This window comes from Mastacembelus armatus, chromosome 14 (genome assembly GCF_900324485.2).
Source record: "Mastacembelus armatus chromosome 14, fMasArm1.2, whole genome shotgun sequence".
Taxonomy (NCBI): Eukaryota; Metazoa; Chordata; class Actinopteri; order Synbranchiformes; family Mastacembelidae; genus Mastacembelus; species Mastacembelus armatus.
The window spans coordinates 14,849,097-14,861,899 of record NC_046646.1 but is presented as its reverse complement, the minus strand read 5'-3'; the positions used below and the strand labels follow the sequence as shown (position 1 = coordinate 14,861,899).

Sequence of the window (12,803 nt, the reverse complement as noted above, 5' to 3'; positions counted from 1 at the left end):
TGATCAGTTTGAATGCAGTCCTCCAAGCCCTAATAAAAAAGTAACAGCTCCACGAATCGATAACTCTTTCAAATTTGAAATCAAAATTTTCCCTAAAAAGTCAAAGTGTTTACCTTTCAAATAGCAGAGACTGCTGACAGGACTGACACTGTGCCCTGTGTGGTTTTTGTTTATGCACTCCTTTATGGCAAATACTTTGGGATCTGCTTCTTGTTGGAATAGAAGTGGGGGGGGAAGTTGATGAGTCCTCTTGTTGAGAGACAGACCAACAGTGTGAGGATGAGGACGTAAAGAGAGCTGAGCTGCTGAATGTTGGGCTTGTTTGTCTCGTTTGGCTGGAGCCCAGGAGAGTGCAGGCCTCTTTTGTCTAGAGTTAAGGAGGCCGCTGTTACTGGAAACATCCCAGGCTCTTTATTCTCTTTTCAGCTGAACTCTCCCACTTTTGTGTTTTTCTGCTGTCCTGTTTTTACTCTTCTCTGCTTTTACTCTTACATCTGCTTGTCTCCAGATATGTAGTGGTATAAATGAATCCATAAGGAAAACAATCATCAAGAGAAGCACTGGATTTTGAAAATAACATTAGTTTTATGCAGTCATAAATTATTGTATGCTTGAAGAAGATGATGATGCCTTCTTATCACCTACTCCTCACCTCCATCCTCTTTTTTTTTTTTTTTTTTTTTTTTGCATCTATATGATATTGTTTTGATTCATCCTAGTCTCTTGTGCCCTGCAATCATAGAAAGTTGCTGAGAGCAGAACAGAATGAGGCCCCTAACCCACTCCTCTGCTGCATCTGTTGTCAGGATTATCTTCTCCACTCAGCAGTCTATAGAGGGCAATTTGGGATTAGTAGGGCAAGGTGGGCATTTCCTATTGAAAATGTGCACCTCTCCTGTAGTCCGCTCCCTTCAGATACATGGAGTATATCTCAGTTTTCAGCACCATGACCTCGCCCCCACTAAAAACACTGACATATGTCTTATTTTCATGCTTTGGATAGGTTTAGCTGGTGTGATACAGAACAGTCTATTTGACATTTGGCCACCTAAAAGTAGTTTGGCTCAACAATGTTTCCCATTGAATTTTGTTCTTGTTTTATCTTGGGTAGAAAAGCCTTTGAAAGAGCACATTTAAACAAAACTATTTGAGTTTTAGTGGCCTGTTGTGACACACTTTCTACAAATTTTTATTTTTTTATTTTTATTTTTATTTTTATTTTTTTAGTCCAATTTTAAACTGCATTTTTCCCAGGATTTTGACAGGTCTGTTTGTCAGTAATGGAAACTTTATAAACTTTAAACTTTAAAAATTAAAAATTTAACTAGCTGTTATGGAAATGATTGTCATACATGACAGAGTTGTGGGACCCGTTAGCTGGACAAATGGAGAAAATGAAATGTGGATTTCAGTGAGCTGGACCATTAAGATTTAAGTGAGGATTAGCTCAGAAATAAGGAGTAAATATACATTCCCCTAGTTTTAGTAACATTTTCCTCTATTTAATCACCAAAAGTTCCTTATTTCCTTTCTTTTGATTTTAACAGCTTTAACATTTTTTGTTGCTCATGCTTACATGAGTAGTTATGTGACTGTTTTTATACTTGCAACCTAATACTTATATTTACTAATGATACTAACTGGCCAATACCAAATTTTTAGTTAAAAAAATCTAGATCAAATGAATTTGGCTGATCTGATATTAACAAGTTGCATTTTTGGCCTGACTACAGTGTTTAGTTTCAAAGCCACAATATGACAACCCCACATTACTTTATTTTCTAAAAGTCTGGATCACTGCCACTTCACAGCATGTGACCCCAAAGCAGATATCGGTAATCTCTCGGAAACCATAATGAAAGCACCATGGCATGCAGAGTACACATATCTTAACAGGTATTCTTTGTCACTCATTACATTAATAATATAGAAAGTCTTAAGTTAATCCTCTTTCCTCAGGGTTTGATGAAGTTTTTTAAGATGTGTATCAAGGTTTATTGTAAGATGATGAAACTGTGAGATGATGTTCTGATTCTTTTCTATATGGTGTCTATAGACCATTGTTTTTCCTTTTAGATTTTTCTTCTAATGAAGCTTGACATGACGTGGCTTGTTATACTTCAACTCCTAAAGGATAAACCAAAGACTGTCAGGCACTTTAGTTCATAATAGTAACTGTAGTGATACGGAGAGAGATCTGTTTGATTTTCAGTATTTTAATATGCTATCAAAGATTTGTCTTAATTGCTATGTGACCCACTTCTAACATAAATAAATAATTACCCTCCAGTCTTATCCTCTTAGTTTGGATCTCAGAGAATGACTAACTGGGTGGGTTTGTGATGGATGTTTCTCTGAGGATGTACTGGAGCCAATACAGAATAATCAGCTGTTTAACTGACTACAGTGGGTACGGAAAGTATTCAGACCCCTTTAAATTTTTCACTCTTTGTGTCATTGCAGCTATTTGCCAAAATCAAAAAAGTTCATTTTATTTCTCATTAATGTACACTCAGCACCCCATCTTGACAGAAAAAAACAGAAATGTAGAAATTTTTGCAAATTTATTAAAAAAGAAAAACTGAAATATCACATTGGTCATAAGTATTCAGACCCTGTGCTCAGTATTGAGTAGAAGCACCCTTTTGAGCTAGTACAGCCATGAGTCTTCTTGGGAATGATGCAACAAGTTTTTCACACCTGGATTTGGGGATCCTCTGCCATTCTTCCTTGCAGATCCTCTCCAGTTCTGTCAGGTTGGATGGTGAACGTTGGTGGACAGCCATTTTCAGGTCTCTCCAGAGATGCTCAATTGGGTTTAGGTCAGGGCTCTGGCTGGGCCAGTCAAGAACGGTCACAGAGTTGTTCCGAAGCCACTCCTTTGTTATTTTAGCTGTGTGCTTAGGGTCATTGTACGGTTGAAAGGTGAACCTTCGGCCCAGTCTGAGGTCCTGAGCACTCTGGAAGAGGTTTTCTTCCAGGATATCTCTGTACTTGGCCGCATTCATCTTTCCTTCAATTGCAACCAGTCGTCCTGTCCCTGCAGCTGAAAAACACCCCCACAACATGATGCTCCCACCACCATGTTTCACTGTAGGGATTGTATTGGACAGGTGATGAGCAGTGCCTGGTTTTCTCCACACATACCGCTTAGAATTAACGCCAAAAAGTTCAATCTTGGTCTCATCAGACCAGAGAATCTTATTTCTCATAGTCTGGGAGTCCTTCATGTGTTTTTTGGCAAACTCTATGCAGGCTTTCATGTGTCTTGCACTGTGGAGAGGTTTCCATCGGGCCACTCTGCCATAAAGCCCCGACTGGTGGAGGGCTGCAGTGATAGTTGACTTTGTGGAACTTTCTCCCATATCCCTACTGCATCTCTGGAGCTCAGCCACAGTGATCTTTGGGTTCTTCTTTACCTCTCTCACCAAGGCTCTTCTTCCACGATTGCTCAGTTTGGCTGGATGGCCAGGTCAAGGAAGAGTTGTGGTCGTCCCAAACTTTTTCCATTTGAGGATTATGGAGGCCACTGTGCTCTTAAGAACCTTGAGTGCTGCAGAAATTCTTTTGTAACCTTGACCAGATCTGTGCCTTGCCACAGTTCTGTCTCTGAGCTCCTTGGGCAGTTCCTTCGACCTCATGATTCTCATTTGCTCTGACATGCACTGTGAGCTGTAAGGTCTTATATAGACAGGTGTGTGCCTTTCCTAATCAAGTCCAATCAGTTTAATTAACCACAGCTGGACTCCAGTGAAGGAGCAGAACCATCTCAAGGAGGATCAGAAGAAATGGACAGCATGTGAGTTAAATATGAGTGTCACTGCAAAGGGTCTGAATACTTATGACCATGTGATATTTCAGTTTTTCTTTTTTAATAAATTTGCAAAAATTTCTACATTTCTGTTTTTTTCTGTCAAAAGGGGTGCTGAGTGTACATTAATGAGAAATAAAATGAACCTTTTTGATTTTGGCAAATAGCTGCAATGACACAAAGAGTAAAAAATTTAAAGGGGTCTGAATACTTTCCGTACCCACTGTACCTGGCAACCTGTGCATATACTAACTTCAAGTGTACTGTATGGGTCAGTGTCATTTTATTTTGTAATTTTAGCACATGGGTTGCAAAATTAATTATTATATAAATTAAGAAAAATACATGATTCCTGTTCTATAGTTGTGTATGAAATGATATAATTTAATTGTGTGCCACATCAACACCAAAATTACACTGGGCACAGCAGTGGTTCTGCTGCACCATGCTAACAATATTTATCATATGCCTACACTGCAGCACTTCAGTGTTATTTTTTTATTACAGAGTTACAGAGTTTGAGGCTGTGCTGTCACAAAGCTATAGCTTCTTTCTAACACTGTTTTGCTTAAAAGGTCAATCCATGCTAACACACTTTCTTACCCAGGTGACATTAAGCCCTAAGATAACACTATGTTTATGGGTAGTGGTGTTTCCAAGATAATACTGGCGTTTTAGCATATGCTTATGCTTTGATTATCAATAGTTCCTGCTAACACTAAGGGAGGGACAATCCATACTAACACTTAGCACAAGACTAAATGCTGATAGATGTAATATGTGAGCTGAAAATGGTACTTGTTTTCCTCAATGATAAAATGGAGATGAAAGAAACTGTCTATGAGAAGAAACATTTAGAAGCGGAAGATATTTATACCAGACCAGGATTTATGCCTTTTTATGGATTGAAGCTGTCAATAATGCTGTCAGTGAAGCTCTTGTGAAGAGGTAAAACACCCTTTCGCTGCAAAATATTTATGTTTTCATTTTGCCTAAAAATATTTGAGTTTCATCTCCAGGGTAAATGACATTTATCATTTAATGGTGTTGAAAACAGCACAAAAATATTGTGTTGAAAACAGCACAATATTATCATTAACCAGGGAAACAGCAATGGCTAATTTTGGTATCTGTGTTCCCCTCAAGTTGAAAGTTGTGTTCATTTTATTGTACATTTAAATTAACAAACCACAATGCTAAACAGTATGGCACTAATGTATATTCATGTCACGTTTGGATTTACGTTTTTGATTGTTGCAGTGTGAATGGAAACGATAACTATGTGTGTGTTCTCTTCTGCCACCATGACACTTGTGGAATATTTAGCTGCTTTGTATTCTGACATATCTATTCAGCATTGGTCTGTTTTTTTTTTTTTTTTTTTTGGGCATTACAGGACTGACTGGGCTGGAGTGGGCAGGCAATGAGTTTTAAAGATTGAAAGGTAAAAAGTTGTGGTCTAATGCCACGTTAATGTCATGTTGGTTATAAATATGAATAAATGTATTGCAAGTAACTCTGCAGGGAATCAGATTGTGTGATAGTAGCATGCTCGTGGCATTGGGAACAAAATGGGACAGTGTCTGCGTTATGTTGATTTTACTGTTTCTTAGATGATGTGAATATGGCGTTAGACTGATGAGGTGCACAAAAAATACTTAAGTGCTGCAAAAACTGGGGCTGATTTAGATCTGTGAACAGTGAACCAAATTTGGTCTCCAGTGCCTTGTGAAAAATCTACTTGTGATACCCACAGGTCTCAGTATCAAGGAGCTAAGTTGGCAGGCAGTGTTTACAGGTTGTGGCTGTATTTATGATGTTTATTATGTTCTTAAGGAGAATTACACTTTCACATCAATCATCAGGAAAGATTTCAGTGTTTTAAAAATCATGTCCTTAATATTCTGAATTGTTGAAACTAAAACAAATTGTTATGCATTTAATGCTTGTCTTTTGATTCTTTTGAAATTACTGCATTTATAATATTTTGTAGTATTTCAAATGTAGCATTAAGTCTACATTTTCAGATAATTGAGCTGTTTTTTTTCCAACATGGATATGCATTATTTGAGGTTGAAACCCTTTAAATAAAAATATTATATATATATATTTACATATATATATATATATATATATGGAGTCTGGTTGTTTGCTCTCCATTGTTTTAGCCCTTTAATTTGTTTGTTGTCATTGTGGCCTGCTGTTCATATCACTCACCCTTTTGCTGTGTGTGTAACTGATTTAATTGCAGCAATTTCACAACCTTTAACACTTCCTGCCCCACATTATTTTTGATAGGAATCTAGTTTTTCATAAATATGTATATCACATTTAATGCATCTGTTCTTTTTTGTAGTCTGGTCTTTATTTGAGGGTATTTCCTATCTGAAAAGAGACCAGACTGTTTTATGAATTACCTTTTAAACTGTTGATGTAGTTATGTACTGTAGCTGCAACTTGTAAATTCAGAGCACCCCTTTAAAATTCAATAAATTTGGTTTGATAGGCTGTTTTGAACAAGTCTGTTATTTTTATTTTCTTACTCTGTCTTTGTGCATGATGAAATCCACTGAAAGCTAGCCCACCTCCGTCTGATAACACAATCTGTCATTTGTCTATTTTGTCACCCAAATGAATATATACAATAACATACAATACAATAATATTAATTCTAGTAGAAGCATCATTGCATGCAACCTCTGCTGCTTTAGAGTTTTCATTCTTGTGTATTTATAGTTACCCACTTCTCGACTGTGCACCTAATCACATGGTCTGGTATTAAGTGTACACAGTGTCTGGTCGTATAAGGCTCCACCATTTTCAGAGACGGAATAAAATCCAGATGACAGTATTTCAGGCACTTTTCTTTTTAGTGTGTACTCTAATAGCATATACTGTACCTGTAATGTAGTTTTTTGTTTCTATCAACTGTAATGTGATGATATGGCCACCTTGAGGTGCTGCTTGCTCATCAATGACAAGATGAAGATGGATGATGGTTTAGTTAAGGTTGATTGGTTTAATTGGTACAGCAAAATTATATAAAATAACTAATAATACCTGCATTTTTGGATAAAATAAGGCAGACCACATTTAGTTTGAATAACATCCTACAAATAACTTCCCCAGCTTTTTTATTTGAAGTTTTACATAATATCAGACTGCAGCCAAGTTTATGTAATCTGTTTTATAAGAAACCTTTAAAACAGGCATCTTAAGACATGCTGAAGGTGATTCAAAGACACAAGCACCCTCAGAATGGGGCAAACACATCTCTGGGTTTAGAGTCTTCCTCCAAAAATCAGCCACTATTTCAAGGTGAGTTAGAATAAAAATCGCTCTACACAAGGATTTGTACATTGATCTATTTTGCTATATGTCCTTATTCTGAGATTGCAAATATTGGTGTGTGTGTTGTAAAAGATGAACACTGTGACATAAAACACATTAAAATGGTCAAAAACACAACACCTTTGAATAATGAAGGCTCCTCCTCTCCATTTTATTTATTCCCTCCCCTTTTAGTTCTCAAAATACAGAGGTGAACCTGTTGCTCCCAGACATAGTAGACACATAACTTAGACAACACACTGAGCAGGGGGAGCAGGGTTAAACATCTAGCAAACACGTTTTAGATGCATTACCGAAGAGGACATCTGCCCCTTCACTTGGATCCTTTCGAAAGGTTAGTTTGATCATTCCTCAACTTCTGCATGCACTGAGAACTTGATCTGTCTGTGCAGTACGTAATCTCTTTCCTCGAGATGGCATTGTGCATGTGAGTTTTCCATGGCTTATAAATAACAACTGCTCTTGCTTTGACCAGATCAGAGGGGAGAGTAGGAGAATACATGTGTTGAGAGAAATCCTCCATGGACCTTGAGGAGACTTTTAATGAGTTCCTGCCAAGGAATCTTGCAACCCAGGAGATCCTTTAAAAACCATTTGCATCTTCAGCATTGCTGGAAAACTGGCATGGAGCAGCACTGATATCTCTAAAACATTTTGAGTAGATCCAAAATTATTTGGTCAACAACTGCACGTTTTTGTTTTAAGAAGGTGAACCAGAGAATGAACTGAAGAGGTGAAAGCAGAAGAAGAAAGAATTAGTAGAAAGGTTTGGTTTCTGAGCTCCACATCGACCAACCTGTTACTCGTTTGGCTTGAGACTTAGTAAGCTAGTGAAAGTCACTAAAGAGCCATGGACACAGCTACAGAGGGTGTTGAGGAGGCAATGGCAAACGAGGCTTTGGTTCAGTACAATGCCACATTGCAAGCTGCCATAAGGGAGGTACACTTGGATGTAAGGGCTTTCAAGCAGCGCATAGAGCAGAGGATTGAGGAGCTTTGCATCTCCAACGGACCCCTTGCTGCAGCGGTGACCAGGCTGCAGGAGGAGAACATACAGCTCAGGGCAAAGCTGGAGGCCCTCAGCTGTTTAGTAGAGGGTCTAGCTGGGGTTAGGGTTGAGAAGAGTCCTGCTGAAGTGAAGGAAAGAAGTTTAGAGAATGGACATGTAGAGATACAGTCCAAGACCCTAGAAGACAAGAGGGGTCTGTTTAAATCTGGAAGATCTGAGTCCATGCCCACACACACTGAATCATCTGCTGCTCCCAGCAGCACTCTGTCCCTTCCTCCGTGGAGAGCAAGAAGACATGCTGAAATTAATGTGAGTATTTTTTGTTTATGTGTCACAGATAATACAAACAGAGTAAAGAATGTTTCCTGCCTGTAGATTGCAGCAACAGCTATAGACCAACACAAACATTAATACTGACAATGCAGCTGTAGAAGACCCCCCACCAAGTTGTCACTTGGTTTGAGTGATGATCAGGTTTTTTGTGTGAGAATACAAATGTGTACCTTTACTAAGAGCAGCATCTCTTTTACAGAAACACTAGTCACATTCACACCTTGAACCTGCCCAGTGCAATCACACCCAGACCTGCTGGCTACTTAAAAAAAAATCTAATAGCACTACCATTATACATCTTTACACAGACTTTAAGAACAATTCTACTGCCACAAACACACACATACAATATTTACACAATGCCTTTCCCTACCCCCCATCTCAGCCCTCTTCTGCACATGACCCACTTTTATAACAGCAGGTCCTTCAAAGGGCACATCTATTTTTGGATCTGTGATTTGGGAACGAGCTGCAGCTCTTTGGAAACTCTTCAGGCTACATACCAACTTCAGATTTCTTAAGTTAACAACACACTATTTTCACACATGCAGGGAGACATGGATGCAGGTAATGCAAGTCTAAATTATCAATCAGTATCTGCTAAATGAAGTTCTTAAACTTTGGCATCGAAAGTAAAAGCATAGTCAGAGATGCAGTAGACTGCATCACAAACAGTTGCCCTACACTACATGCTTTGAGCAGTGCCTGCAGTACAAATATTGTTTTGCCTATTTATGACGTAACTGATGCAAACCTATGAGGACAGGTATATAAATGAATGTGTTATCCTAATCGTTTTGGAATCTTGCTTCCTGGCCAATCCAACTCTCAAATCTCCCAATGGAAAGTTGAATGTCCATGTCAAGAATACCCGCTGCCCACACCCTGAGAGGGACAAACAGCTGTCCTGTCGAACCACACACCCTCCTCTCCACATTCCTCTCTGCTGAAATAACCTGGTCTTCTCCAAACTGTCAGCCCCACACTCTGATGTTCAACACCCCCAGAGCAAAGATAGCTCATGGATTCATTCATCAGTGAACTCTCTGTACCATCATTTTCAAAATTGACATAATCCTGCAATTGACTTACTCTTTGTCCTCACAGCTAGTAATGATAAACTGTGGTGCAACCTTTTTTCAAAACAAAAGCTGGAAAAACATTTTAAAACCTGCATTTGAAATATAATGTTTTATTTTAGTGTAACTTTAATAATTGGGATAATTTCTCAGTGGTGTTTTTCTTACTTTTTAAATGATGTACACACGTATCCAAATGTATTTTTGCATGTTTCTCAGAAGCCAAAGTGATACATGGGTAAACCCAGCCAAGTTGAGGGAATTAACAAGGTCAGACAGAGTCACAGTGTTAAATATGAAGCAGCTCCTGTGGAGCCCACAGATCACTGTGGTGCTAATCTCCCTCTTGACGAGGAGGTGATGGACTGGTTGCAATGTCTGTTTTGTGCTTGCCAGACCACCGCATGTCTCTGAAAAGCAAAAGGCTGAGGGGGGTGGGAGTTTCTGGCTGGTATACTTAGTCAGTGTTTGAAGTGCTCAAGCGAACTCCCTGAGCATCCATTTGGGGCTATATTGGGATGTAACAAGAGTGGAACGGAAACTTTGCAAAGGGGGTTGATTGCAAAATCTAAAATAGCCTTTAAGTGGGAACATTGGTTTGTTGGTCGCAGCCGTGATTAAATCAGATGCCTTCAGCTAAAGATCACACATGCAGAGAAGTTAGCACACACAGATTTACCATGGATGCTAACGGTTTTTAGCTGCATAGCATACAGCAGTTTTGTAGACAAAATATCTCTATTGTAACAATGAAGAAGGACAGCCAGATCAAGCAAACCTGATTTGCTGGTTGCCACCAACCAAAGACACTGTGGAGGAGGAAACAACTTCCCCTGCATCTATGATATTGCACTGTAATTAATCCACTGTAATTCAAATTACTCTCATGTTCTGTGGTCAAATAGAATAGTTATAGTTTTAATCATGTAAAGACTGTTGACCTAAATGGTATGTTTTGTACTTCTTGTCTTAACTGAACAGGGCACTGATGCAAAAGGAGAGAAGGATGTCGCACATGTCGCCAGCACTGCACAAGAAATTAGGAATCAAGGTAGGAAGATCATCTGAAGCGTTTCATACAGTGGACCCGATCAGTTGATCTCACCTTTTATTATGTCTTCTCAGAAAACTTAACAATGGATGCTCAAGCTATTTCCCAGTCCCACAAGCCTCTCACTGCCATCACCAAACCAAGCCCAGAGTTTTCTGATGTAACTAACTCTACTCATTCTACAGTGGAAACCCCCAAACGTCAGTTATTATATAATTAACTTAACACTAAACCACTTTTTTATCGATTTATCACAATAATAACTGATAACAGAAGACACCTGCACATACACACATACAAAATATATGCACACATTTAGACAACTTTATAAATGTTAAATAAATTAAACTTAAATGCATTTGTGGGATACAGATAAAAATGTAATAGAATACAAAAAGGAAACATGTCCAACAGATACTGGCATATCATGAAATCAGAGCAAGGTCGAAATAGCAATTCACACAATTCTAAGCATTTGTGAAAAGAGAGTAGTAATCAATTCTACTGTAAATTTCTGGTCAGATAACTCTGAGATTATCAGTCTTGTTGTCTGCCATCAGCAGATTTAGTCCAATACCACAATTACAACTTTAAAATGACTAACCTCTAATTTATCAAATCGAAACATCTGGGTTATATGCATGTTTTATTACATCATAATCAATGTGCATTTTTATATGTTGAAATTGTTTGTAAATGCAGTGATTTATTTTATCGTTGGACTTTGAGCACATTCCAGCATCACTGTGGGTCATAATTTTAAGATCACAATCCAGCTTTTCTCATTCAGACCAGGAAGAATATGGTTTTCTGACCAAACCCCATCTTCCCCTCACTGCAATGACAAAAGTCAGCTCCGAAGCTCAGGCTGTTCCCCAGTCTCCTGCCTCAGTTGCCAAAACAAGAAATGAAAGTCTAGTAAAATCAGTGGTGTCTCCTGCTAAATGTGGTGAGTGAAACATCTATTTCTGCTGTGTAACCAATATCTTTTTCCATTTATTTGATACCAGTCAAACACATAATCTACTTTGTCAGTGTTACTAAATCTGAATTCTTAAAATTTCAATTGCTCTTCAACGCAGCTGTTTCTGTTGTGCATCTTCTCCATAGAGATGTATAAACAGACATTAAGGGACACTACCAAGTGTTTCAGTGCCTTTAACCATCCATTCCATTTTGATTTAATTCTTTATTCAGGTTGTCTCTTTTTCAGATGCCGATGAACCCCAGGCCCATCTTCCTGTCTCTGCCATGACAACCAAACCCAGCAGTGAAGGTCTGCTTGCAGCCAAACCTGCTCAGTCTCCAGCATCAGTGTCTAAATCAGCTGGCCGTCCTGCAGCAGAAGCTCCAGCAGGAGAAACAGGGGAATACTCTTTTGTAAGAGGTCTGTTAGTGATCTCCTCCTTTGTGCTATTGTATACAGACACTACAAACACATTAGTTTCAGTATTTCAGCTATTTTACATTTCAAATGCAAATTTCCAGCAGCAAGCACATGTAAACTGTTTCGTAATATTTACAGTTGTTATTTTGTTATATCTCCACTTGTGCAGGTGCATCTGGAGCAAAGGAGCTGAGGTCCCAGGAGCAGTTGGGCTCTGAATCTCAGGCTTTGCCTCATTTTCCTCTCACAGCTGTAACCAAAAGCAGCACTGAGACTTCTGCTGCATCTAAATCTGATGAGGATCCTGCTTCTGCACCGAATCCTTCAATACCAGGATCCCCGACGATAAAGCGCAGCGAATATCCTTTTAAACGTGGTGAGTATTACTATATTGTTAGTGATATTGGTTTGTTTGGAGATATTACTTGTTTTTATGGTTAGTTGTTTCAACTGCTTTATTTCTCTTTTCATTAGATGTCAGTGAATCCAAGCCACACTTGCCCCTGGCTGCAATGGCCAAACCCAACACAGAGTCTTCATCATCGTCAGCTATACCAGTTCAGTCTCCAAGTCCTTCAGCATCACAGGAATCTACAGTAAAACCTGGGGAATATCCCTTTAAGCGAGGTACGGATCTGTCTCTAAAATAAAGGTTGTGGCAATTTACAGTTTATTCTTATTCTCTTGGTAATCCATATGTTTTAAGGACTTTTTTTATATGTTTTTTTTTTTTATTATTTTCTGTTTTCCTATCACCTTTATGCTAATGCTATTTTGTTTCA

At 38.6% G+C, this 12,803-nt stretch overlaps 1 protein-coding gene across 2 annotated transcripts in view; it reads left to right on the top strand.

Annotated features, from left to right (window-relative positions):
- Nucleotides 1-12,803, top strand: part of LOC113142726 (smoothelin-like protein 2) — a 29,268-nt gene that overhangs the window by 14,352 nt on the left and 2,113 nt on the right. Inside the window, exons 1-7 of one of the 2 annotated variants that reach the window (XM_026327901.1) lie at nucleotides 7,357-7,496; nucleotides 7,638-8,480; nucleotides 10,565-10,634; nucleotides 11,425-11,583; nucleotides 11,848-12,021; nucleotides 12,191-12,397; nucleotides 12,496-12,648. In XM_026327901.1, coding sequence (XP_026183686.1) covers nucleotides 8,013-8,480; nucleotides 10,565-10,634; nucleotides 11,425-11,583; nucleotides 11,848-12,021; nucleotides 12,191-12,397; nucleotides 12,496-12,648 — 1,231 coding nt within the window. In that variant the 5' untranslated portion in view covers nucleotides 7,357-7,496; nucleotides 7,638-8,012. Of the gene's footprint in view, nucleotides 1-7,356; nucleotides 7,497-7,637; nucleotides 8,481-10,564; nucleotides 10,635-11,424; nucleotides 11,584-11,847; nucleotides 12,022-12,190; nucleotides 12,398-12,495; nucleotides 12,649-12,803 lie in introns of those variants that run through there. The other variant, XM_026327902.2, reaches the window with a different exon arrangement.